The following is a 23656-nucleotide window of genomic DNA, read 5'->3' as shown; positions in this document are numbered from 1 at the left end:
CAACTCTACAATTCTATTATTCTAAGCTGTTCTGAAATAGGCCCATTTCCCACCTTGCTGTTTCCAACTTCCTGATTAATCTTGCTTGGTTCAGATGTAACACCAAACCACAGTTTAGTATGAAATGAACCTCACATGCTTCCCTTTCTGTGCTTCAATTCTCTCTCACTTTCGGCTTTAACAGTAATGCAGGGTTTGTCCGGTTAAGGTGAACTGTGGTCTGCCACTTAAGTGGAAGCGAAAGGAGACCAGTTTGCGAGGGAAGGACAGACCCCCTGCAGGCACCAGGGTGCGTTCATGTAGTGCCACTAAGAAAGACAGGGGCACAAGACACTGCCCCATCTGCAAATTACAGGAGGATTCTGGAGGAGGCAAACAAAGAACAGCTGGATCTTAAAGAAAAACAGGCAATTATCTTTATGGAATTTTCTACCACAATAAAATATAAACAGTCCAATACAACGAACGAGAAACATCCATTCAAGGAATTAGTTCCAGTTTGTTCTAAACGACGCTGTCTCTTGCTGCAGTCCCAGGATGGAGTTGAAGAACATGAGATTTCTGGTGTGATGCATCCGTGTTTGGCCTCCGGGGGGGGGGGGGGGTGAGGAAAATCAGACTTGCTCTGCAAGGTCCAAGACTCTGAATTTGTCCAGGTTGTAGAAACATGCCTTCACCACTCGTCCGCCAAAGTACCTTCCGTTCAGGTCAACAACAGCTGGAATAATAATAATAATAATAATAATAATAATAATAATAATAATAATAATTTTAATGCCCTTCAAACGCTGAGAGCCCAATTTGCCAGCCAGAGAAACATTCCTTCTTATAAGAAATTGGGTGAAAAAGTGGGAGAATAACCAAGTCAAGTTCACGAGATTATGCTAAGGAGGGCATCCATTTCGGTTCAAGCTAGGCAATGCAAAACCTGTGATGCTTTTAACATTTTTAAGTGAGGGAGGACTAAAATTGGGTGTTTAAATCCTTTGTGTGCTTCGAAGCTGACTGAGGCTGACTTGGTTACTGACTGAGACGTGACTTTGCATCATGCAAAGGAGCAACAAAGAATAATGTCTACCCACCGGGCATCAGTCCGGGCTCAAGAGCCGCATCTTAAGTCTATATTGCCACAACCAGAAATGGAACTGAATGTTGTTCCACGGACTTCAGGGCCAGAAGTTGGACTATGACCTGGGAGACCAGGATTCAAACCCTGCTCAGCTCACCAGGTGACCTTGGAGAAGTTGCAGTTTCCCAGCCTGGGCTACTTTACAAGGTTGTTGTGAGGATAAAATGGGGGAATGGAAAAGGGAATCACATATGCCACCTTGAGCCCCTTGAAGCAATGGTGGGATATTGATGTAAATATTAAATAAAGAGCTAAGTACTGGACTGGTCATTATTAGACTGTTACCTTTAATTGCAGATTCCACTCTTTCGAACTCTAGGAATATTCTCACAGCTTCATCATCAGGTGCCCCTGGAATCTGAGTAAAAAAACAAACAAACACACAATTGCAAAGAGGCGAAAATAAAATAGCTAGCCCCAGCAATACTGTAACCTCCGATTTCTCCCAAGGATTACTACTTTTGAAGAATCATATATAAACCAACATCAATCTCGATAAAAGACAAAGGGCTGCCTTAAGTTCAGTTGATATGTGGCTACTTAAATCCAACGAATGTTCAGAGGGGAAAAATCATGATTAAGAATTATTTAGTAGCCACAATCTCTCACCCTAACCTACCTCAGAGGGTTGTTGTGAATATTTGGCGGGGGGCGGGTACACAACACAGACTGACCCAAACTCTTTAGATTCAGGACAGGATAAAAATGTAATAAATGAACAGATTTTGGTGAGAGTTTTTGTTGGATTTTTACTTTTTTTAATGGAGGGACTGGATGAAAGATTGCCAGGCGTTAATTTAGACACAACAAACTCTGTCTGCATTCTGGGACAAGGAGCAAGTGATCCCCAAGGATTCCTTTCAGCTCAAAATTCCAACCGACTCAGGTTGCCTGCCGGATGACTTTTGCCACACTTAGGATTAGATATGTAAAAGTGGAGCAACTGTATGAACCAATATCCGATTGTTTGGTGGCTGCCAGGTTGACGCACGTCAGATGCTGAAAAGAGCAGTCAGCGCTGCCCTAGTCTGAAGGGGTTTCAGGTGGTTTGGGAAATTATCAGGTTAGCAAAATTTACAGGACGTCCAAACCACCAAGAAACATCAGTCCCTGCTCAAACTCCAGGGTCAAATGGTGTGCTGTGTCAGGGCAAGATTTTCAGTTGAAGATTGTAGCCAGATGTATACAAGTGAAGCACAATTTTAACCATTCAGAAATAAGAATGTCGCATTCCTTGAGTAAATATGCTGAACTCAGAAAAGCTGTGCATTGAAATTCTACAAGGAAAAGCCAGGCGAATCTTAATTAGACTGGTCTATAGCTTCATTCCATACCGCATGGGGGAGAAAACCAGTCTCCAGATTTTATGGTCATACACAAAAATTACCTGTTATTAATTACTCTTGGATTCAAGAATGCAAACGATACAGTTTTCCCAACAGAACTCGCATGCCTTTTATTTTGCATGCTAGTAAAAAAAAAAACCCTCTTGGTAACTGTGATATAATTTGCCAGTATTTCCTTAACTATATAAGATATGTGTTTTGATCAATGTACAATGAAATTATAGAAATGTGGCATTTATATAAGCAAACTATATAAATAATCTGCAGGTCTTCAGCTCATGGTGGGGTAACTTTGGATCTCCACAGATTTCCTTCTTGCCAACGTTTTGTGTTTTTGATGTGTTGTAAACCCCTTACAATGCGGGTGGCGCTGTGGGTTAAACCACAGAGCCTAGGGCTTGCTGATCAGAAGGTTGGCGGTTCGAATCCCCACGACGGGGTGAGCTCCTGTTGCTCGGTCCCTGCTCCTGCCCACCTAGCAGTTCAAAAGCATGTCAAAGTGCAAGTAGATAAATAGGTACCACTCCGGCGGGAAGGTAAACAGCGTTTCCATGCGCTGCTTTGTCATGCTTGCCACATGACCCGGAAACTGTACGCTGGCTCCCTTGGCCATTAATGCAAGATGAACGCCGCAACCCCAGAGCTGGACACAACTGGACCTAATGGTTAGGGGTCCCTTTACCTTTAAGCCCCTGTCAGGAATCTCTTGCTTTTGTTTTTGTGCACTGCTTACAACATATTTCTTGCTAGGGCGGGTGGCAGGCGAGGAAATTATGGAAAACGATGCCAGCTAATACCTCAAAGATGACACACTTCCCCACTTTGCCGTATTTTTCACATTCCTCCTTGGTTTCGCCTTCCAGGTCTTCGTCAACCTCCCCAGCTCCGACCATATTCTGCAAAAAAGAAAAAGTCCAATTGAAGAGGCAGGTTTGGGGGCCAGTGGCATAGCGTGGGTTGCCTGTGCTCAGGGCAGAGCGGAAGTGGGGTAGGAGGGAGGGAAACTGTCAAGAGTACGCATGCACATTCAACTGCTTAACAGCGTCTGCATCTCCCGGGAGATTTCAGCTGCAGATATAATGAAAGAAGAATCGGCGGAACCACGCAGCTGTAATGAGGCAGCACCGGGTGTCAAAATGTTGCGCCCCTAACAATTGCAGAAGGCGTTTAAATATTTTCACCGAGGGCCCACTATAGAGCACCCCTGTTCATCCATATCCTCTCACATACAGCCAAGCAGTTTTCTTATCACTTTCTGGGGATGGATTTCAATCCTGCAAGAAGTCCACAGAACAACATTCTCCTGCAGCCTGTGAGCCACGGCTTCCTTGCATATTGTAATACCAGCCAGAGGCTTAATCCACACAAACTAAAAGATTGGGGGGGGGGGAGAGACTCACCCGTAGCAGCACCACTTTGGTAGGGCACTTTAGTATCTCTGTTAAGGGATTCGAATCCGATTTCTTGGAAGCATCTGCTATGCAGAAAGGGAGAAAGCAGGAACAGGGCAACATTAAATACTGGATCGCTACTTTGTGAGCAAACACATGCTCCGTTAATCCTGACCCAGGGAGGGCTGAGGGTGTTCTTGCGATTCTAGGAATCTGGGGTGGGTATTCAGATCATAGAGAACAGAACCAACGGAGCTATTCAGGCTGACTATAAGTTATACTCAGAGCAGACCCACTGAAATTAGGGAGCATGTCTAAGTTAGCTCCATCAATTTCAATCCGAGTAAAACCCACCTTTGGTCGCTAGATTTAATTACACCCACCCACCGTGGACCGAGAACGTCACACTCTCGAAGTACTACAACCCAAAAGCATTCCCATTGTAGGGCTCTATGCGGCCTGTATGAAGCAGTAACTCCTGGAGACCTCCTGGCCCAGAGGGAAAAGGACAAGGTAGAGCAGACTACTGCGATTTACAATAACAAACTTTGAAGTCAGGCAAATAATCACAAAAGAGCAAGGAACTAAGCTGATCTTTAAGAAAAGGCTTAAGCAGATAAGCCTCAGTTAAGCCTGTTACAGGTGGACACAAAGGGGAATGCAAGGCTGATTAAAGGAACGGAAACCAACAGGGCAGTTAATTATTAAGTTTTCCCCAATGATCAGCACTTGGTCCGTGCGGCATGAGGTCACCCCACCTTTCTGCCTCAGCACTGCTGCCCACCTGTGAACAGAGTTATCCCCCACTCCGGAGAAGTCTCCCCAAATTACCTTTATCAGCAGCATCGCCGACAATGATTTTGCCACCTCTCTTGCTGGTTTTCTCCACCGACAGTGCCGTGCTCAAGCCCTGCTCGTGCTTCCCCAGACCCTGGCCCTCTCGGAAGCCGTATTTCTGCATGATCTTGTGCGCCACTGTGCCTCTGGAGATGAAACAGAGTCGGACTAAGCGGGCAAACCACTGGGGAAATCACACAGCTCGTTTGCAGCGCTAAACCTTGGCTTGGCACAGAGGAGCAAGCGTGCAGCTCCAAATGAGGACACTGTGGCTGCTTTGTCGCTATGGGGAGTTGAACCATGGTTTGGCTTAGCAAGTCATCTGAACCTGGGCTTGTGGTTTAGCTCTGCCAGACACACCACCAGCTACAAACCACAGGGCAAGCCTTGGTTACAATTTGTGGTTTTTCTGGCGGGAGCTAAGCCATGAGCCTGGATTCAAATGCTAAGCCAAACTGTAACTTGGCTCAGTGCAAGGAGCTAACAAAGTTACCAAGCAGCAGCAAAGCAGCCATGATCTCCTCTCTGGGAGACCATATGTTTGCTCATTCCTGCTAAGCTTAGCATTACATGCAAACCAGGCGATAGAATGGATGTGTTTGGCAGGGGTTGAATCAGATGATCCTCTGCAGCATTAAATGCTAAAATGGTAACTGGCACAACAGCCCCTGAGATTTATCTAGAAGTGCTTAGCAAAATGAATACACCCAGGGAATAAGCAAGATTCAGCTACTTTTCTGAAAGATCACAAGCAAACTACAGTTGTTCACTAAACTGGGGTAGCAAGCAAAACTGTATCATCATCAGTGATAAGACTAGTTACAGGTGGGTAGCCGTGTTGGTCTGCCATAGTCGAAACAAAATAGAAAATTCTTTCCAGTAGCACCTTAGAGACCAACTGAGTTTGTTCTTGGTATGAGCTTTCGCACACGAAAGCTCATACCAAGAACAAACTCAGTTGGTCTCTAAGGTGCTACTGGAAGGAATTTTCTATTTTGTAGTGATAATACTGTCCAAAGAGAAACTTATTTCCAAGTTAGTGTTCATAAGACAAGTTTTCATAATGTTGTTCTTTTTTCATAATTTATTCTCTATTAAACATTTTGCACGGTTTATTATAAGTACAACAAAGGGAAAGGAAATATATAGAACACTGACAATCTTAATTGGGCATTCCTTGTTTTTCTTAAAGCATTGCCCAGGTGATTTCAAGTATATTTGAATCTGCAAGGGCCAGAAGCTTTAATTTATTTATTTTAATGAAGTTATACACGAAACAGAGTAAGATAGCAGAATGAATTTTATCACTTCAGACTGCAGGCAAAGGGAATCCATTTTTGAATGAATCCTTGAAGAAAATGCTCTGTGCAAATTATTATTATTATTATTATTATTATTATTATTATTATTATTATTATTATTATTTAATAATAGTTACAGGGAACCAGGCAGAGGGCCTTCTCAGTAGTGGCACCCGCCCTGTGGAACACCCTCCCACCAGGAAACCAACTACCAGACTTTTAGGAGACATCTGAAAGCAGCCCTGTTTAGTGAAGCTTTTTAATGTTTAATAGATTATTGTATTTTAACATTCTGTTGGAAGCCGCCCAGAGTGGCTGGGGAAACTCAGCCAGATGGGCGGGGTATAAATAAATTACTATTATTATTATTATTATTATTATTATTATTATTATTATTAAAAAAGAGCAGCAGATCAGAAAGAATGCTGTAAAACTGAACCTATCTGCGATATCAGTTTGTTAGTTGGAAGGATATTTCTCTCTGGGGAGCATTCCAAACTGTGACCCACCACTTGCAATCTGAAATGGAACAGTCTATTCTACTGCCTCGGGACTCTACCCCCTTTCACTGCCACATCGTAAAACCAGCATTAGATTTTCAGGAAGTCAGGAAGCTGAACTCCATGCCTGATGTCAGCAGTCTCCTCAAAGCTGAATTAGTGCCAATGACTTTGTAGGAACAGCAGGATCATCTGAGCATTACAGGAAGGTTCAAGCATACTGCAGGCAGGAGGACGGAGCCCGCTATATCCACAAGGATAAATTACGACTGTACAAAAGGTGGCAACATCCCCGCTCCCAAACAGTGAAGCAACAAATGCATGCATGATCTCGTGCACCAGGGAGGGGAAGGAGTAAGTGCATATACAGCCTATGAAGGCAGTTCCCCAAGTCTTGGAGCAGAGGAGAAGAATCAACATGTGTGCAAGGGACACAGTGCAACATTTCGTTGCAGACTGCACTTGACCTGAGCTATTCCTGTGTAGTTTTAGGGAACTGCAGCCCACACGGAACTCTGGCGGCTAAAGTCAATGTCAGGTCTCTAAAGAAATGTGCACCTCTTTGAGGTCAGGAGCTGAATTCAGTTATCTTGGGCCATCAAAAGAGGGAGACAGTGAAACTGGGTGAGTCTTTTAGGCAGCTGCCTGGCGGATGCAGCACACAGGAGGGGATCACGCTGCGAGATGCCAAATTAACTGAAATCAGTGGCAGACAGCATGTGGCCCGCATGCAGAGTCCCAAAACTGTCTCCCTGCTTTATGTGGCCATTGCGCAGCCACTTGCCCTCTGTCGGGAAAGAGCTTTGCTTGGGAAGAGGGGAGAGCTGGAGCTGCTACTGGGAACTGTAGCTCCACCTCTTGGACATTGGGCTTGACCTCAATAGCAAAACTGGAGTTATTAGAAGGCGCTTGTCAATTTACACGCCTTATCACATGCAGAAGTTGTAGGGTTGCTCCCCAGCACTGGCCACCACTGCCCCCTCCTGGCATTTTGTAGGAAGTGCCGAAATGGTTGCATTCGCTCACCCCATGTTAGCAAGGAAGGAATTGCTGGGTCCTGTTGGGGATCGAGGCCTCTCGGGCTCATCGTACATCGGGGGAGGAATGGCTGCTTTGGACGATGATGAACCGCGAGGCCTGGGCTCTTCTTCATACGGGAATGACGATGATACAGCTGGAAGCAAAGTGGGACGTTCAACATTAAGCCAAGAAACCACAAAAACCCATGCATTTCCATAATGGCTTTCAGGCATGCGTTTCCTGACTCCCTCGCACAGATAAACTCTGAGCAGCATTGTAAATTCCAGCTCCCACCTCTCCGTTATCTTGCCCGCTAAACACCTGATTGACGCGAACGTTATTCGAAGCTCATAATGGCGAGCAAGAGGTCCGATGTAAAGTGGCCGTAGTGCCATGAGAACCAGCAAACGAGAATAGACAGATTGTTCAAAATAAATATACAAGAGTGGGGAAGGACACACAATCCCCAACCATCCGTTTTTTTCCTACCCACTGTAAATAATGTGCCACCTAATGGAATGCAGAATTTCTCAAGATTAAATAGAAAACCACAATACAACCTTCAACAATGACTTGTTTCTGCACAACACAGCTTGACAGCTACATTTTGAGAGCTGCTTCATTTCCACAAGCATCACACCCCCCTTTGCAGCTCACTTCCAGATAACTGGACCCGGAGGAGTCAGAAATGGAAGATGCTCCCCTTGCTTTCCAAAAATCCAAGGAAGCTGCCACGGGTAAATTCAAAGTCCCAGGGCTTCGCCAGCTAGCAGGCGTATTGTCAATGCCACCAAAAACAGTTTGTATCCTGCTGGTATACCACACCTTCCTTAGGAGAGCTAGCCCCTCACTGGCTTGTTGATGCTCACTTTCTTGGGTACCTTGTACGAGACCCATAGTCCTTTCCCCCAACAACGTACCACTCTTGCTATTACCACAGGGATGAATGGCTTAAGCAAAGCTTTGTCCCACCCATTCCGAGAAATGGAAGCAAAACAGAAGAGGGGAACATCTTATTTACAGATCATCCAGTTGTTCCCTCCTCCAACATAGACAGATGCGTGAACATGGCTGTGAAAAATGCAACCACCCCAATTCCCAGAAGTCTAACACAATGTGCAAAGTGGAAACACCTGGGGTTCAACTGCTAGGGTAGCAACTGGTTACCCTAGGTGTATTTTTTTTAAGCCCTGTCAGCTCACACAAACCAGAGTGCAGTCTGCTGCCAGCAGTGAGGAAGGGCAGCACTGAGTAATGCTTTCAGACGAAATCATTTTCAATGACATTCATGCACATTTGCCAGGTTTAGCACAGGAATCATCAGGCTGACTTCCAGGCTACTTTGGAGTCATTTGGAGGCCTATCCGTGTGTGTGTGTGTGTGTGTGTGTGTGATCAAGTAATGGGAAACATGGTGCCGCCTCGAAAAGCATTTGCTCACCCTTTCACTCTTCTGCTGTCACAGCAGACTAGTCACTAGAGCCTAGTTCTTACAGACAGCAGCTGCGGTAAACGGTCTCAACTGTACCTTTTTGGACTATGAGGTGGGGTGGGAGGAAGCTGTCGTAAAATGAATGCTCTACCTTCAACTCCAAAAAAAAAAAGAAATTCCTACACACACAAAAACCTAACATGTCATGGAGATGTCTTTCTAGCCTAGCGTTCTTCCTGACGTGCTAGCATTCTATGCGCAAGGATGATTTTAATTTTGGCAGGGAGGAGAATTCATTCACGTGAACACCCCTCCCAAACAGCCCAAAATGCTACAACTCACACTGTCAGGGCAGGGTGGTGGAAGGGCTTTCGGGATGTTACAGAGAGCCCCGGCCCCACCTGACCAGCAGCACCTCCTCCTCCAGCAGAGGAGACAACAACGTCTCCAGTGGGGAGGGGCAGGCAGCTCCGGGGCTTGAGAGCAGAGGCTCTGGGGATGTTGGAGACCCTGCACTCCCCTCGCTCAGCGGGCGAGGAGGGAGACACGCCATTTCCGGTGCCCCAAGTGCGCAGAGGGGTGAAACGGAAAGAGGGGAGGCGGAGATTTGGGATACCGAAACTCTTATGTTGGGGTCACAGCCGGAAGGGGCCACTCCCGGATTCTGCGAGTGACTGATACAGACATGAACTTGTAAGCTCTGCACTGTAAATAGCATGCACAATAAACCTGTTAAAAGCAAGGTTGGAGTCTTGCCTGGTTATTCGCGAGCAACCACCCCAAGGACCTTACACACACAGGCTTGCAGCCTGTGAAGAATAAATTTCAGTTTGCACAAGGTGATGGAGAGACCCGAGAGGCTGGTCCAGGGCCCCGCAGAAACCAAGTGAGCATCCCTAGAGCATGCCCTCATATCATCTGCAGTGCCCTGGGGTTTTGTGGCAGACATCCACAGCAGCCAGGTGTCTCTGGAAAGCATCCGCTGAAGGCAAGGCATTTTTGAAAGCCATGGCATTAGCAACTTCAAAGAAAAGTAAGAATTTAAACATACGTTCTTTGTCCCTCTCAACCAAAGAAGTAGGTGGTGCGATGGCAGCTCCTCCCATACCTGTGAAAGGAAACAATTGCATGAAAAAGAATGCAGGAATCTGCAAAACCTGATAGGTATCACAAGAATCATAGGCTCTTCCTTGGCTTTGCTGCAATGGACTCAACATAACTGTCTTTCTGGAAGTTCAACAGGCTAGGTGTGTGCCCTGATGGGATAAAGAGATATTACTTTGCATATGTTCAATGCACTCAACTTCAGTGATAAAAGCATCAATGCCTAGGGAGGCACCCGGGGCCAGAAAGCATCCCCAAAGCTCAGCAGGGTACATCCCAACACTGAGCTGCCTTGGTAGGCCCCAGGCTACAATCAACCAAAAGCATGAAAACTTTGATGATACATTGCTGATGATATGAAGGGGGTGGGGTATCAGAGAGGTGTGTAGCTGTTCTATCACTTTGCCGCTGGTTTCTGCCAGTCCAGGGTCTTAGAAAATATGGCTCCAGCAGGCGCCCCTTCCTCAAAATGTGTGCGAGAAAAACACAGAGCCCCCTTTTAGAGGCTTCAGACACGAAGGTCTGGCACAGCTTGTTCCATGCCAGAAATAAGACACCCAGCAAGAAACAACCAGGGTGATTTAGCTCGGTTAATTGGGGCATAATAAAGGCCTCCTTATACTCTGCGACCAGTCACCTGTCCTGTGCACCTGCCAATACCGATCCCAGTGGAAATGTGTTCTTGCACAACAGCGAAAGAAGTGAGGATAATGGGAGGAAGAGAGCCAGAGGTTTGGCGAGATTAACATGGCGTAAAGTCAGCCAGGGAATTAAAAGTGCAGCTCAGAGAGATGACACGATGCCGAGAAAGCACAACAGAGCGTATTTCTTCAAGCAGTAAAGCCCTCTACAATTGGGAACTGTGTTCTGCAAGATCTCCATTACAAAGTTATTTATTTCCAGTTCCCAAAAGGAAGGAAGCCCAACTAAAGCTGGCAACTTAAAATTATTATTATTATTTACTGAATTTATATACCGCCCTATACCCGGAGGTCTCAGTGCTGCAGAGTAAATTTGAAGAAAACTTTGCTAGTTGGAAATGTCTAGGTGGTCCCCTATTTGCCACTTCTCCATCCCTGCCCCTTCAATGTCGGTGATAATTTAAATGCTACGCTCAGAAATCCGGGATTGCTTTCAACCCCACAACCAGTCTCACTGCCATTTCCTTTTTACAGATTCAGAACCAAGGCTACATGCAAGACTTCCCCAAAGCCATGACCTTCAAAGTCATCGCCAAAATCTATGGAACGTCTTGTCATTTAAGCACAGGGATTTTTACTGGGAGAGAGAGAAAGAGACTATTCCTGCCTCTCTCCCCCCCCCCAACCCCATTGTGTGTGTTGGGGTGGGGAGGGCTGCAACACTGATACCTTCAAGGACAGGATGGGTTGTCTGGTCTGGGTGGTGGGAGAGAAGCCACCCTTGCTATACAAAATAAGAGATAAATCAGCAGCCACAACTGATACAGAAAAGCAGCTCCAGCTTTTGATTGACCCTGAACTTTCTGTTCTCAGTGAGTCCTTAAGCACTAACCAGCTCCTTGCCTGGCACCACCGCAGCTACTATGCTCCCAGGGTACCCTCTCAGGCACTCACTCACGAGCAGACTTAACCGGGTGGCGGCAGCAGTTTGCTACAGTGCTGCCAACAAAAAAGTCTGCTCTCAAGAGCTGCAGGGAGCTCTTCATGCCCACCAGAGAACTCATCTAGGGGCATCACCATAATGGCTTGCTGCCCCTGGGTAGGCTGGTTCAAAGGGTGATCACACATGACAAGGAGGCAGGCAGCCCCAAGAGGGGAGCTCAAGTGGCAGCAAGATGTGGGGCTAGCCAGAGCATTGGCCCCAAGAGGCCCCCAGTAGATGCCACAACCTGATGGGCACTGACACGGGCCTCCAGGCAAGGGGAAGAACCCATCACATCTAACTGAGATTACAGTGTCCAACCAAGGCCGTGCTCCGCAACTAAGATTTCCTTACTTCTTTTCCGCCTCTCTCTTTCATAATCTTCATCTTCGTCAGAATCTGGATCCGGCCGCCTTGAAAATCCACTTGCCTCGTGCCTGTCTTTGCGCCTCCTTGAAATTAAAACAGAAATTAGTGCAGGGAACCCACAGAGCACTTCGCAATGCAGGGTGTGTTTTGCCTACAACAATTACGAAATACAAATGTTTACAGATGCATTTTGGGCGGACTATCTGTATTTCTTTTGCTGCAAGGGTTTGCATAGTTTCTAAGGAATCCATCACTAGCAGTTTTACTAGAGTAATTCCTTTCTATCCAAAGCCTGGGCACAAACTGATTTTTTTTCTTAAAGGAGTACACTAATTAATGATGAGGTACTTCTTTCTGTCCAAGTGCTAATGATTTGAGGTGGCTCCTTGGCAAGTCCAGATACCATTCACACAGAAATAAATCAATACTTGTTTACAGTACATTGATCTCAAATGCCAAGGAAAACGTGGCATGCACTGACATCCAACTTCCCCATACAAATAGGACCTGAGAGCCCACGATACCCTGTAGCGAACATGCCCATACAAGTATACAAGTGAATTAACTGTATCACAGGTTTATGGAGGATTTACAAGATGAAAAATTATATCAGTTGACCTGATGTCCTACAAAATTATTCAGCTCGTAAAGACTTTAACACCACCAAAATGGCTAAGACAAGCATGTAGGAGGATGGCTTACAGCCCAGATGACTTACTTCTCTCTTTCTTCAATCTCTTTCTGCCTCTCCAGCTCACGCTGCCTTTGCCGTTCTTCCCGCTGGCGTTTTACTACTTTCTCGTAATCGTTGGGAAACATGGGGTCATACTCATCAGCCAAAGGAATCAAGACATCTCCTGCAGAAAAGCCGCTGGGGACGGGATCCTGGGATTGAAAGGGGGAGAAGCGCTGATGAAAGCTAGCCAACGAAATTGCAACAGGCGAGAGGCCTCCCCGAGTGCCGCTGATTTCACTTTCAAAGTACTTCCCCAAGATTTCCTCTCGAAACCCAACATACAGAAAAACAAACCTCCCCCAAAACCAAAGTCGACGGCTGCCCTTATGCAGGATGAAGCCACGATCTGCATTCCACTGACGCCCAGAGGAGTTGGGGTTGGACCTGGATGCACTGAGTCTGCCTGAGAACTGTCTGCTCAACACTTTCCAAAGCGGTAATCCTGCCTGATAAAAGCACCCATCACCCTTTGGGTCCTATTGCCCGTATTATATTAATTTTGCCCACCCAAACTGCGCTGCTTTGTCAGTTTGCTTCTGGTTTCATTTCATGGTGCTTGCTCTTGCCTGTAAGCCGTGAAAGGACCAGGAAAACACGCCATCAAGAGCATCCACTTCCTTATGAACCTCAACCTATCTCCGTCAAGAACATCAGAAGAGCACTGCCAGACCACGGCAAAGGCCCTCTAAGCCCAACATCCTGTTCTCGCAGTGGCCAACCAGATGTCCATAGGAATCCTGCAAGTGGGACCTGAGCACAACGGTGCTGCCCCCCCCAAACGGGATAGGAGATCTCTGCAAGAGTACCCAAGTATTATGCCTTTGGGAGAATCATACGGCAGCTACTTTAGCAATGGTACTACTGAGAGATGTTACGAAGGCTGTGAAACACTTTCCTTGGAGCCTCATCAGGTAACACACACCCTTAGGCAATTTGTCAAAGTCCCCCTTTGTATGCATTTGGGGACCTAGCTTAAAATTTATACTGCTGACAGGAACACCCTCTGTTGCAGCTGTCTGCAAGCCACTGTTTCTGCTAATATTCATCCCCCCCCCCCGGCTGTATTAATACAACTTTATTGGTTGATCCTCTCTTAGTTACTGTGGTTGAGTGTTTTGCACAAATTGGTACAAACCCATCAACTAACATGTATTCAGATAACACAACACTGTTGTTATTATCATAGTCAAAACAAAACAAAATAAAAAATTCTTTCCAGTAGCACCTTAGAGACCAACTAAGTTTGTTGGTCTCTAAGAACAAACTTAGTTGGTCTCAAAGGTGCTACTGGAAAGAAATTTTTATTTTGTTTTGTTTTGACTATGGCAGACCAACACGGCTACCCACCTGTAACTGTTATTATTATAATTATAATCAGTGTTATTACTACTGTACTTATTATTTATACTTACGCGTCACTTGTTACCTAAAAGGTCTTCAAGTGACTTAAGATTTAAAAACAGTAATACACAATCACATTAACATGTTTGCAAAAGTGTGACAGCACTAGTCTCATAAATGGTCATTTAAAGATCCCTGTCACTTTACACCTTTATTGCACGGATCAATTTTAGAAACCATCATAATGAAAGTGTCTCACAGTGTCTCGGCTGGTAGTTTTCTGCATTTAGGATTCCACTATATGAGCCCCCGCCCAAAAAGACCAGTTTGCTTCGGAGCAGCTCCAGTCTTACCTTCAGGCCAGCTGCCACGTGAGGAGGGGTGTCTACAATCTGTCGCTCATCAGATGCACTGCCTCGCTTCAGGTCAATCACGGGAGCAAGGACCGTGCTTTGCTTCGTTCGCTGACTCTAAAGTAAGAACATTACAAGCAGAGACTTCACTCGGCATCAGAAATGTTGCTGTTCTACAAAATGCCCCGTGTTCCTTTCCACTCTAGATCATTAAGCAATTTGTTTGCAGGGCGGGGGAAACTTGCCACACCCCAAAAAATTGCAATGCAAAAAGTTACAAGGAAAAGTCCAAGTCGTTCTTCTAATAGCTCCAAAAATATATGAGTCAACATGTTCCTGATACGGTTTGAGGTCAAATGGCCCTTCTTCAAGGGCAACTTTTTAGAACAGTCTATCATGAGCCAGAAACAAGAGCAGAAATATATATATTGAAAGAATGGGTAATTGGACCTAGTTCATCATGAAGATATTTAAAACCATATAGATTTCTGTAATTTATAATTCAATTCTATGATAGAGTTGAAAGGAACCACAAGGATCATCTAGCCCAACCCCCTGTAATGCAGGAATCTTTTGCCCAACGTGGGGCTCGAACCCACGACCCTGAGATTAAGATTCTCTTAAAAGTCCTATGCTCTATCGACTGAGCTATCCTGTATGCTATCCTAGAGCTATCATGATAAAGACAGTGATCACAACCAGAACTTTCTGCGTTCTAAGTATTATGACAAGATGCTACCTATGCAGCTGAAGCAATTCACGTTTTCCCTATTTGTATTTACTTCCAACTTCTACATAGAATAAACCAACTCTAATGCAGTGGGGGCAGGTATCTTTTGGTAGCTACACCGTATGCTGCTTAGAAAGAAAGCTTGCTGATGCAAAAGAAATGGAGAGGCTCAAATTTACCATACACAGAATTTGTGGCAAATTTTTAAAAAAAGAATACTGCTCTCAAAAAACCGTTATAAAAGCTGTAATTAAGAAAAACTACTGGAATTATGGGGAAATATTGCTAGTCAGAATTTCTAATGATGTTGACTGTTACCTTTTTCCTGAAACAACCCCCCCCCCCTCATTTGCTTCTATTATCCAGAAGTGGATAATAGATGGATGGGAAAATGCTCAGAACATGTGCTCAGGTTTTAGCAGAATCACAATTCTGGGAGATGCCATGGTACTATTCAAGCCTGATTTCCAAATACAGGAAACAAGATGAAGGTGATGTAACATTGCAAATTACAGTAATTTGGTCTCCCACAAGGATTATAATGTACATGGTTCATTCAACAGCCCCTGGAGACTGAACGATGATGCAAGCTACCATTTTCAGATGCAGATGCTGAGAAGCGCAATCGAAACTTTTTACAGTTTATTTAAGGCAGAACACTCTAGGGTCAGCATCTAAAAACCCAAGAGCTTGAATTCCTGTTTTCAATTATCATTTCTAGGCTCCAATTCAGTGGCTAGCTAATTTTACATTATTCAATAAGCTATGCACTTCAAAAGCACTTTGAAGTAGCTTTTTTATTTTCATCAAGGTTAGGACAGTGTATTTCTAATCAAGTCTTCACTGTACCTTTGCCTGGGTGAGAGCTGCCTTCTTCACTTGCAACTGAGACTGCAGAAGTTTGAAGTTTTTGGACCACCCTTCTGTTTTCGTATCACTGGTCTCCACTCCCAAATCATCATAAAGTGACATTTTCTTTGAGCTCAGAGCTAGGAATCAGAGAGGATGAGAAGGGAAAAAATCATTTTATCATTTTAGTCAAGAGCTGCCCTGGTGCCCAATAGCCAGAGTCCACAACCTCCAAGGCAGACCGTTCCACTGTCAAACAGTTCTTAATGTCAAAAAAGTTCTTCCTCGTATTTAGTTGGAATCTCCTTTCCTTAACTTGCATCCACTCCTATTTGGGAATGGTCATAGCTCAGTGGTGCAGTGTCAGTTTTGCACGGAGAAGGCTCCAGGTTCAATCCCCGGCATCTCCAAGTAGGGCCGAGAATGAAATCCGGGAGACCTGCTACCACTAAGAGTTGCCCAGAGATGGACTACAACTGGACTACAACTCCCATGATTCCTGGCCACTGCCCATAATGGCTGGAGCTCATGGCAGTTGGAGTCCAAATCACAGGTGCCCCAGCCCTACTTCCTATGTTCTTAGGAAGGGCCAGTGGTATAGAGCATCAGTTTTGCATGCAGAAGATCCCAAGTTCAAGGCCCGGCATCTCCAAGCAGGGCTGGGGAAGATCCCCTGCCTGAAACTCTAGAGAGCTGCTGCCAGTCAGTGCAGGCAATATGGAGCTAAATGGATCCAAAGTTCTGAGTACTGTATCAGGAAACTTCCTATGTTCCTATTTATTAACGTTCCTACTGTTCTTAGCTCAGTAGTATAGCATCAGTTTTGCAGGCAGAAAGCCTCAAGTTCAATTCCCGGAATCTCCATCAGGGCTGTTAAAAGATCCCCTGCCTATGCTACTACAGCAGCAATAATGTTACTCGCCCCAAAATGGAAAGAAGCAGTAGTCCCAGCAAAGGAAGAATGGGTACAAAAACCTATGGAATACACAGGAATGGCAAAACTTACTGGAAGAATAAGAAACCAAGATAACATACTTTTTATTTAAAAAAACATGGAAATGGTTTATTGAATATTTACAAATAAATTGTAAACAGTGAAGAACATTGGCAGGACTATTGTACAGTAATAACCTGCAGCTTGATAAGGAGTATATATTTAAAGTAGATGAATAAATGAGCAAATTAAGTTAATTAGGATATGCAGAAGATATTCAAAATAAATTTAAGGAACCGCAAAAAGAGAGGAAGGGGGAGGAAGTCAAGTTTTGAAATATTAAAATGATTGTAAAATTAGTGAAATGTATAAACCTGAAAAGCATTAATAATAATAATAATAATAATAATAATAATAATAATAATAATAATTTATTATTTGTACCCCGCCCATTTGGCTGGGTCTCCCCAGCCACTCTGGGCGACTTCCATCACATATTAAAATACATTTAAAATACAGTTTAAAAACTTCCCTAAATATAAAAATAAAAGATGCCCTGCTTGAAACCTAGAAGCTGCTGCCAGCCCGTGCTGGCAATACTAGGCTAGATGGACCTAAAGTTATGACTGAGTATATGACAGCTTCCGGTGTTTCTAATTACTGTACTGACTGAGAGGCGCTCTGCACATGCTCAGGAATACACGCTACTGCACGCAAAAAAAGCCGATTAGTGGGACCCGATGTTTAAAATTAAGCTTTTTTTTCTTTTTCTTTTCGAAATGAGGCTGCGATTATTTGGCACGAGGCGGAGCAGGCAAGCAAACCCAGTTCTCCGGTTAACCGCTTTCTCGCACACCCTTTAAAGCAAACCGAGCGACAGCCGTCTCTCAGGCTGGTTTCCTTTTCGTACTCCGAAGCCACTCAAGCCTGGCGTTTCACCTCTTCCCCCGTGCGGCGAAGGCCTCGCCCCCCTTCCGCGCAGGCCTCAAAGCCGGGGCCTCGCGTAGGACCCGACGCCGAAGAAGCCGCCTCCTCTTCGGTCAAGGAAAGCTCCCGCGTCACGGCCGGCGCGAACCAATCAGGCTCCTCCTCCCTTCGAAGCGCCCGCTAAGAGCGGCGAACTAAGAGGGTGAAACGGCGGCTGCGCAAAACACCGCGACGGCCGGGTGGGAGGAGCCAGGCAAAGGACTCCGGAGACCCTACAGGCGGGAGGAAGTTTACGCCAACCGCGTACGCAGGCCAGATGGGAACGCTACGGCCCTCGAGCGGGCAGCGCGCGAAAGGAGGCAAAGCCATTTGTAGGCGCTGCGCAAACTGCGTAGGGTGGGGAGGGAGCTCTCTGCTGACCCCTAGTGGCGCATGACTCAAAACACAAACCCCGCGAGTATTTCATTGACCTCTTGATCTGTTTACATTTCCCCTCTTATAGCGCTCATCTAGCTATACGTGGACGGTCTTCTGAGTGTGTTTGCACGCGTGAGCATATATGGTCTCTTTCCTACCCCCTCATCTCACCTCTGTTGTCTCTGACCTTCGAAAGTTTATGCCAAGTTTATATGATGTTTTAATGGCTTTCTTGTAACGCCACCATGCTTTCTTTTAATGAGTCGGCAGGCTGTAAATGTTATTGTAAAACGAATAAAGTGCCGCGGAAGAGCATTAGCGTCGTGGTAGGGCGTCTGCTGTGCATGCAAAAGACCTGAAGTCCAGTCTCTTAGCATCTTCAGGTAGGGCTGGGGTAGGATAGACCCCCCTGCCAGAAATCCAGGAGAGTTGGTGCCATGCCAGTCAGTGTAAGCAATTTTGGGCAATAATAATAATAATATTTATTTATTTATTTATACCCCGCCCATCTGGCTGGGGCTCCTCAGCCACTCTGGGCGGCTTCCAACACAATATTAAAATAAAGTAATTCATCAGATATTAAAAGCTTCCCTAAACAGGGCTGCTTTCAGATGTCTTCTAAAAGTCTGGTAGTTGTTGTTCTCTTTGACATCTGGTGGGAGGGTATTACACAGGGCGGGTGCCACTACCGAGAAGGCCCTCTGCCTGGTTCCCTGTAGCTTGGCTTCTCGTAATGAGGGAACCACCAAAAGGCCCTCGGCGCTGGACCTCAGTGTCCGGGTAGATTGATGGGGGTGGAGATGCTCCTTCAGATATACTGGACCGAGGCCGTTTAGGGCTTTAAAGGTCAGCACCAACACTTTGAATTGTGCTCGGAAACGTACTGGGAGCCAATGTAGATCTTTCAAGACCGGTGTTATGTGGTCTCGGCGGCTGCTCCCAGTCCCCAGTCTAGCATTCTGGATTAGTTGTAGTTTCCGGGTCACCTTCAAAGGCAGCCCCACGTAGAGCGCATTGCAGTAGTCCAAGCGGGAGATAACCAGAGCATGCACCACTCTGGTGAGACAGTCCGCGGGCAGGTAGGGTCTCAGCCTGCATACCAGATGGAGCTGGCAATATTGGGCAAAAGGAAGGTTCCTGTATTCCTGTAAGAGTTGCACTTCATACTGAATCAGGGAAGCGGGAAGAGGGAAGCAGGCAAAAGTTTAAAGTATAAAATACAGTGGTGCCCCGCTAGACGAAAATAATTCGTTCTGCGAAAATTTTCGTCTAGCGGGTTTTTCGTCTTGCGGAGCGGCAATGACAGCCGCGCTCCGCAAAACGGAAAAAAAAAGACGAAAATTTTTCGTCTTGCGAGGCAGCCCCATAGACTTTTTCGTCTTGCGGGGCAGCCTTCCGCTAGACGAATGCCTTCGTCTAGCGAGTTTTTCGTCTTGCGAGGCATTCGTCTAGCGGGGTACCACTGTAGTAAAATACAGTCTGGGAGCACAACGGGGGCATAGATGGGGACTTAGACAGGATCCTAAGCCTGGTCTGGCAACCTGGCACAGAATACTATTTTAAAGACTTGTTTCTCCTCTGCCAGACTTAGGCAGAGCAGCAGCCCTGCTGCTGAACAGTGTTTCAACCCAGTTTAATTTTTACTGGGTTGCTTTATGCCAGCTTCTTGTGCATAGGATCCCATCAAAAGACCATCAAGTCCACCTGCAATGCAGGAACATGCAATTGTCCCATACAGAGGATCAAACCTATCAGCACCATGTTCTAACCAACTGAGCTGACACAAGCTTCTCAGGACAACCTATTTTTGAGGATTGGTCCCAATTTGCTTGTACAAGCCTTACTCAGAAGTTAGACCAGGGGTCAGCAAACTTTTTCAGCAGGGGACCGGTCCACTGTCCCTCAGACCTTGTGGGGGGCTGGACTATATTTTGGGGGGGAAATGAACGAATTCCTATGCCCCACAAATAAACCAGAGATGCATTTTAAATAAAAGGACACATTCTACTCATGTAAAAACACGCTGATTCCCGGACCGTCCGTGGGGCACATTTAGTAGGCGATTGGGCCGCATCCGGCCCCCGGGCCTTAGTTTGGGGACCCCTGAATTAGACTATGTCCAGACTTTATGGAGGGCTTGTTAGGATTTGTTGGCAGGGAGGCTATTATGACAATGAGCATTCATCTTCAATTGGTTGAATCTCACCTGTTAAAGCCATCCCTTATGTCAGGGGTGGCCAACTCCCAAGAGACAGTGATCTACTCACAGAGTTAAAAACTGGCAGTGATCTACCCCCGTTTTTTAGGGGTTGAGGTCAAAGTTGTTTAGCTTTTTTTTAGGAAGGAAAGCCCTGTTTTGGGGGGTTCAGGTCTAAGTTTTTGAGCTTTTTTAGGGGAGCCAAAGTTATTGAGCGATCTACCACAGACGTCCGGTGATCTACCAGTAGATCACGATCTACCTGTTGAACATGCCTGCCTTATGTCAATCACGATGCAACTCTCTCTTCCTGGGCCATCTTTGTAAATGACACTGATTGATTTGGTCCCCTGTCAATCCCCAAACTTAGGAAAAAACTAACCCTACACACATTCCTGTTTCAATGTAGTTCTCTCTCCAACCCCCAACTCTGACTTCAGATTTCTAGAGACAATAACATCATCTTTTCTGAATAATTCAGAAAATACCTGAAGGCAGCCCTGTTCAGGGAAGTTTTTAACCTGTGATATTTTAGTGCATTTTAATATCTGTTGGAGGTTGCCCAGAGTGGCTGGGGGAACCCAGCCAGATGGGCGGGGTACAAATAATAAATTATTATTATTATTATTATTATTATTATTATTATTATTAAGCGGGGGGTGGTGATGGGAAATAGCAGTGGCAGGCCCTGAAAGGGTAGAATGCTGGTCTCTGGGAGGCATAACATAAACATGAGCTGTATTCATTAAAACAAAACACACACACACACACACACACACGAGTTGGGTCTGATCCAAGGCACTGCTGCATGCATGCTAAGGCTTGCCTTGAAATGCAGCCTTGTTCATACGGAGTGCAGTTCCAATGCTAGGGATTGGCCAGAAGTTTGATCAGAATCTACTGGTAGATCTAGGTGATTTGCAAGAGAGTTGTAAATATTTCTGCCTCCCAATAGTTGAACAATTGTAAGCACAACAGAATTTATATAAATACTTCTCGGATAACTGGTCCCCTCCCCCTGCTTAATTCTCAAGCCCTAGAGTTCCTCATTTGTTTTTTAAAAAAATTTATTAGTTGTTTCCAGAGAAAGGCAGAAGGTAAATCGGGATCTACTTACTGGTAGATCTCTGGGTGACTTGAAGTAGATCAGCAAAGACGTTGGCCTCCCAGATGTTAAATAGCAACAATAAAGTGAACCCACATCCTAAATTAGATAGCTGAAATGAAGAAAGCTGGGGGAATAACCAGGAATTGATTTGTATGTGGAAAGATTGTAGGTTTTCCTTTAATAGCTATGGAATTGCAAAGTGTTTTGATTCTTTACTCCAAGGAAACGCAGCAAGTTGAATTGTGAGACAATGGATTTCTTTCTGAGAGAGATAAGGGTTGGGGGTCTTTTCTTCTTCTTCTTAGGATTGTGATTGCAGGGGGCTGGACTAGATGACACTTTGGGTCCCAAAAAGTTCCGATTCCAACTTTTTGAATGAAACTGCCGACAACATATGTTGGTTTTGTTTGAGTACTGGTTTTTATATGGTCCTTTAGCATCTTACTGGGATGGGTATTGTATTTATCTATGCATTCACAATGTGAACTGGGGTCAAGAATGGCGAAGGGGAGGGGAATAGAAATTTCTGAAATAAATGACTGAAAATTAAATCTGACACTAGGAACAGAGCTTTTCCAGGGGAAATGGGTTCCACAACCAAACATCTCACCTGGACATTATTTCCTACAAACTTGCTGTTTACTGGGCCCTAATTATGTGTTGTAGGAAACACCCTTCCTGCAAGAGTAAATAAAGCCGTTTCCAAAAGTTAAGGTTAGATCCGTGTGTGTGTATGTGTGCTGTGACATTTATATAACTTACAAGTCTACTTAAAATCACAAAACCGTATAAATATTCTGCAGCTTTGGACTGCATTAATGCAGGCATGGCCTTTATCATTTATTCTTGACCACAATGAAAACAAAGCGGCTCCTGTGGTTTGTTTCGGCTACAATCGGGTGTCACGCCGAGCAAACGGCACACTGTGCTTTTGTTTTCCTTTAGAAGTGAAGCCCTAATTAAAATAGCTGCTGGCATCTGTACATGAGCAGAGAACAAAAAGACGTTTGAGAACTGTCAAGAGTACGCAGCGCTTCGCGAGATGCATTAATGGTTTGACTTCGCCCAAGGCAGTCTCATAGAGAAAAACAACTTTAAAAGGAGGAAAATTTGTTCCATCCGCTTGACATTTATTTTCCTACAAGGGAATTGGTGGTATATGCTGGGCTTTGGAATGAACTATAGTACTATTATCTTTGAGGGTCTCCTCCAAGCCTCTGCCCAGGTTCTACTTCAGCACAATTCTAAGGGACCATAGCATGGATTTATTATTTGCAAAGGACAGAAGCCATTCTGGAACAGACCAAGGTATTGAGGTCGATGAGAACATCTTATGCATGTTCAAAACGCACTAGTAAAGTTACAGGTAGGTAGCCGTGTTGGTCTGCCATAGTCAAAACAAAATAAAAAATTCCTTCCAGTAGCACCTTAGAGACCATACCAAGAACATACTTAGTTGGTCTCTAAGGTGCTACTGGAAGGAATTTTTTATTTTGTTTTGCACTAGTAAAGGTCACTCCCAGAACTGGGTTAAGAGCTAGCTTTGCCTGAGAAGTTAGTTCTGAGTGCAGGAGTAACCACACCACACCAAATACAGTAAAATAGGTAACAGATAGTATATGACCACATTTCTTCAGTAATACTGTCTCAGGAAACTAGCACAAATATGTGAAATATCACCTGTCCCCAATATAGGATTTTTGTGTTTTCGCGTAATTTAGTTGAGACTACCCATGTCTTGGCATTATATTCAAAAATCTTGTGATTATTGAAGTAGGTTTATAGCTTTTTGATTTATATCTCACTGGAGCCTTATTTGCCCCTACGGGTTCCCATTGTTGCGCCCGGTGAGAAAACATGGAAGCAAAAAAAAACCCTGAGGCTTCTGGCTTCAGAGAGAGAAAGATTTAATTTCTGCATGCAGAGGTACTTCGGTGTTTAGATAGCCAAGCAAGTACAAAACTAGTCAAATTTCAGACAGTTCTTATAGACAGTTCTCTGGCTCTCTTCCCA

At 45.0% G+C, this 23656-nt stretch overlaps 1 protein-coding gene across 1 annotated transcript; it reads right to left on the bottom strand.

Annotated features, from left to right (window-relative positions):
• Positions 1-393: 393 nt before the first annotated feature.
• RBM17 (RNA binding motif protein 17) lies at positions 394-18123 on the bottom strand. Its single transcript, XM_033162383.1, has 12 exons — positions 17934-18123; positions 16061-16200; positions 14482-14598; positions 12770-12936; positions 12037-12134; positions 10007-10063; positions 7531-7678; positions 4698-4849; positions 3876-3949; positions 3273-3371; positions 1415-1487; positions 394-718 (listed from the first exon to the last, which is right to left on the bottom strand). The coding sequence occupies exons 2-12, from the start codon at positions 16181-16183 to the stop codon at positions 615-617; spliced, it is 1212 nt and encodes a 403-aa protein (XP_033018274.1). The 5' UTR covers positions 16184-16200; positions 17934-18123; the 3' UTR covers positions 394-614.
• Between the last annotated feature and the right edge of the window lie 5533 nt (positions 18124-23656).

This window comes from Lacerta agilis, chromosome 10 (assembly GCF_009819535.1).
Source record: "Lacerta agilis isolate rLacAgi1 chromosome 10, rLacAgi1.pri, whole genome shotgun sequence".
NCBI lineage: Eukaryota > Metazoa > Chordata > Lepidosauria > Squamata > Lacertidae > Lacerta > Lacerta agilis.
Note: the sequence above shows the minus strand (reverse complement) of the source record. Positions and strands in the feature narration are given on the sequence as shown.